Raw genomic sequence first — 4496 nt, 5'->3', positions numbered from 1 at the left:
CAAACATTCTCTGGTCCTATTTTAGCATAACAAAAAGGTTCACCCATATCTGCTGGCTAGCTATCATGCGATTAATCGAGCCAGGATTAAATTGATAAAAATTATATTATGTATGCATTTTTGAATGATAGGAAAGATGTTTAGTTTCTACATAGATTCAAGAGGATGGGTTCAGAGCCGGCCTAACTTCATGAGGGCTTAAGTTGAACTTTGAATTTACAAATAATACAAGGGGCTTCATTTTTGTACTTCGCTTCAGGTCACCAAAAAATCAGGGTTGTCCGTGATCCACATATAAGCTTATATTTCGTCGTAGTAAATACAATGGAGGAATATGATGAGTAATTCGATTAATTTTGCGAATATTCAGCCCAATTTTGTTCAAATGAAGTTCAATACGATCATTTTTCTTTTGTGGTTGGATTCATTCTGTTTTTGGTTGGTGACCCTTTTCAAATCATTATTTGTATTGCACTTCATATAAGTGCTATGTATAGTTACAAACATTTTGAAATAACATACACAAAGACCTCTGATTCTATATACATGGTATCTATTTTATCATTCTTCTCAATGAATATATATTCAATTTTGCAGTTTGACCTCTGCTGCAATCAAACAAGCATAGAGTTCATCTACATGTAACTGACCAACGTTCCCCCACGTGCGGTTAGCTTCAACCTGCATACTTGGACCCTCATCCTTATCACCATAAACAGTGATAGAAGGAGGTACATGTATTGGATTAATCAGGACTAGGTTTTCCTGTGCCTTCATTAGCTCGTCACGGAGCCTTCCTACTTCTCTTTCTAACTTCCTCTTCTCTGCTAAAACACCATTTAGTCTTATCTGAAGTGTCTTGTAATCAAGTTCTAGTGTTTGGTTCTTCCAACGAGCTCGCTTATTCTGATACCAAATTGCAACTTGTCTTGGGTGAAGACCTAGTTCACTAGCAAGCTGATTCTTTCGATCTGGTTCAAGTTTCATGTCATGGTTGAAGTTAGATTCTAAAAGCCTAACTTGGTCTTCGGTGAGACGTTTCTTTAGACGTTTAGGTGCTTGTTTATGGTTTTGGGATTGACAGAAATCCATTTGAATTGGGATGGTTTACTTCAGAGAAAAAGGGGATGTATTTCTGTGACCTCAGAGAGTGATAGTCTTATACTTCCTAGATGAGATTTGGTATTTAAGAAGAATTTGCTAACTGATTTCATGCATGCAGGTGGTATTCACATGGAATCTGGCCCACTAATGGAGATACAAGTAGTACCTCATGGAAATCACATGACTAATGACTACTTGAGGATGAATCTGGTTAATAGATCAAGTTTTCTGTTCTTAGAGATAAGCTTTTTATTTGGTGCAACTAAAGAGAAGGATACGGAAGGACGTCCCATGTAGGTCCACGAATGTCGCAGTTGGAGGCCATCCTACATAATATCAACTGTCGGGCGCGAATGCGTGATAGCCCTCTTGGTGGCCAAGAGTAGTGTGAATATAGGGCCAAGATTGTATGGGTAGTTCTATCTCGTTTTGATGGTTTTGCTCATTATCTTTAAAGTCTCATCTTCATTCGTTTACACCCATATTCCAATGAACTCCAAGGTTGTATTTTCAAGTGTAGGTATGCCTAAGCTGTCTTTCTCCCTAAATTAACTTGCATACTGAGCTAAGAGATTAGTATCCCGTTAAGGACTTTGTCGAACAAGGGCCTAACGGATTTGAATTCTACACAATCAGTTATTGGAAATAAGGGGTGCAAGAGGAAAGCCCTCACCCTGCTAAATTAGGAGTTCCTTAAAAAAGTCAATAAATCATTATATATTCACTTAAAAAAGACAATGTTAAAAATATTTTAATATTTAAAATCACCCACGAACAGATAAAAAACTTTATATAGTTGGAGATCCTTTTATTTATCTATGACCTCGGAACAAATAATATTATGTACATTCTTTCTATTAGGCATAAAATTTGAATGGAAAAATTCGGACAAAATATTATAAATATGTCCAAAATTTCAACCACTATAGTCGAAATATGTCTCCTATTTCGACCATAGTGGCCAAATATTTCGTCTTCACTAATAAAAAGTGGCCGAAATTCTCTACTTTTTGGACACAACCTCACCAACGTTTGCACTAATAGAGTGAAGTGGAATTTAGCTACAACGTAGTAAATAATGATTTTCTCGATTGGTGAAGCATCATATTCCATTGGTGAAACATCATTTATATACATGAAAATAAAATAAAACTACGATAGTTGTATTATTTTAATTCTTAGTTTTTCTCCCAACAAAAAAATAAACTTTGGATTGCAATCATTAAAAATAATGTCTCTTTTCCTATTAGTAGAGGGAATTAAAATCTAAAAAGATGATATTTACCCGAACCTCTATACTAAAGACCTTCTTTTTTGGTTCAGTGTATCATAGAATTTTATATTTTTGTTCTTTGGGTTGGGACCGTCTCTTCATTAAAGTCTTTTAAAAAATTAAAAAAGATAAGAAGATGGATACTTTGAATCAAATGGTTTTGTTTAAACAAATAAGTATTGTGAGATGTAATCCAGAATACTGTTTGTTGAGTTGGGTGATGAAATAATGTCGTTTGGAGGGTTTTAGGCCTAACCCCACAACCTATATGTTTTTTGATTATGGTGGTTGGACTTTGTGTTAATGCACTTCATTTCTTCTCTCCAGATATTTAGTTTAGGAACTCTCCATATTTAGAGCAATTCATTTTTATCGTTTTATTCTTGGTTATATAATGTTCAGTAGGCCGTTTACTCTTGCTATAAGGGCTATTGTTTTAATGTTAAGTAGGCCGTTTACTATTGCTTTAAGGGCAGCTGACTGCAGCTCGCCTTTTTACGGCTTGGGTTCGCTATCACTCCTATGTAATGGTTGACCCACCTTCAAAGTAGTTTTCTTAACATACCCGAATGTCTGCAGAAGAGAGTCGTGAAGAATGTTAGAGACCAAAAGGATGCCCTCACAAGTAGGGCAGCTGAGTTTATATAGAAGAATACATAGGGTTATGAGTTACAAGAATGCCCTTGATCAAGGGACAAAGACAAATAAGAACATACACTCAATTAACACTAACATAATCACCATTAACACTTAACATCCCCCCTCAAGCCGAGCGTCGTGTGACAAGAGAGAGCTTGAATCTTAAGTCATTGAACCTTGAAGAGGAGAGTCCTTTTGTAAAGATGTCAGCCACTTGTTCACTACCAGGTAAGAACTTAACCACCAACTTCTTGGCTGCTACTTGTTCTCGAACAAAATGGAAATCAATGGAAGCATGTCGTGTTTTGAAGTGTAGAATAGGGTTGACAGCAAGGTAGGTGGCACTGATGTTATCACAGTGAACAATGGGAGGGGCTGTAATCTGAAGACCAAGTTCTTGAAGCAAATTTTTCAACCAGATGACATCTGCACTTGTGTAAGCAACAGCTTTGTATTCTGCCTCAGCTGAAGATCGTGCCACTGTTGGTTGTGTCATGGAAGACCATAGTATCAAATTTGGGCCAAGATACACACAAGAACCAGAAGTAGATCTTTTGTCATCTGGAGAGCCTGCCTAATCTGCATCTGAAAATCCTAAAATAGGCATTGATAGAGATTTTCGAATGCAAATACCTTCATTGATGGAGCCTTTGAGATATCTTAATATTCTCTTTACAACAATTAGATGAATTGAAGAAGGAGAAGACATGAATTTGGAAACTTGATTGACAGCATAGCAAATGTCTGGTCGTGTCATAGTAAGGTATTGCAATGCACCAACAAGGCTTCTGAATGGATATGAATCTGATAAAGGCTCTCCATCAAGTTTTGATAACTTCTTACCAGATAGAACAGGTGTGGAGACTGGTTTGGAGTGTAACATACCATACTTTTGTAAGAGATCATTGATATACTTTGTTTGAGTGAGAGTAATTGATGTTGAATCTCTAGATGCCTCTATTCCTAAAAGGTATGTAAGATCCCCCATATCTGACATATCAAATTTTGATTTCAACCTCTGAATTAGTTGATGTAGCTCAAGAGAAGAGGAACCAGTCACTATAATATCATCCACGTAAAGTAATAAAATGGTTAACCCTAAAGACGAATTATGATAGAACATGGAAGGGTCTGAAATTGATTGATGAAAACCCAATTGAAGGAGAAAAGAACTGAATTTAGAGTGTCATGCTCGAGGAGCCTGCTTAAGACCATACAGAGCTTTACTTAATTTGCAAACATGATGAGGAAATTTAGGATCAATAAAACCTTTGGGTTGATTCATAAATATAGCTTCAGATAGATCACCATTCAAGAAGGCATTCTTCACATCAAGTTGTCTAACAATCCAAGAACCAGAAATTGCAAGAGATAAGACAGCTCTAATGGTGGCCGGACGCACCATAGGGCTAAATGTTTCGTCGTAGTCTATGCCATGTTGTTGGGAGTATCCTCTAGCTACAAAACGAGCCTTGTACCT

The 4496-nt window shown here is 36.6% G+C and overlaps 1 protein-coding gene across 1 annotated transcript; it reads right to left on the bottom strand.

The window, feature by feature from the left end:
- Positions 1 to 375: 375 nt before the first annotated feature.
- On the bottom strand, positions 376 to 2943 carry LOC147548899 (homeobox-leucine zipper protein ATHB-52-like). The gene has a single exon (XM_086669452.1). The coding sequence runs from the start codon at positions 1090 to 1092 to the stop codon at positions 586 to 588; it is 507 nt and encodes a 168-aa protein (XP_086525578.1). The 5' UTR covers positions 1093 to 2943; the 3' UTR covers positions 376 to 585.
- Between the last annotated feature and the right edge of the window lie 1553 nt (positions 2944 to 4496).

Source organism: Eschscholzia californica, unplaced genomic scaffold (assembly GCF_041429995.1).
Source record: "Eschscholzia californica isolate CP2 unplaced genomic scaffold, dmEscCali1.0.p SCAF_3, whole genome shotgun sequence".
Taxonomy (NCBI): Eukaryota; Viridiplantae; Streptophyta; class Magnoliopsida; order Ranunculales; family Papaveraceae; genus Eschscholzia; species Eschscholzia californica.
Note: the sequence above shows the minus strand (reverse complement) of the source record. Positions and strands in the feature narration are given on the sequence as shown.

Coding starts and splice junctions, on each gene's coding strand:
- LOC147548899 (XM_086669452.1), bottom strand. CDS start 1,092: ATGGATTTCTGTCAATCCCAAAACCATAAACAAGCACCTAAACGTCTA.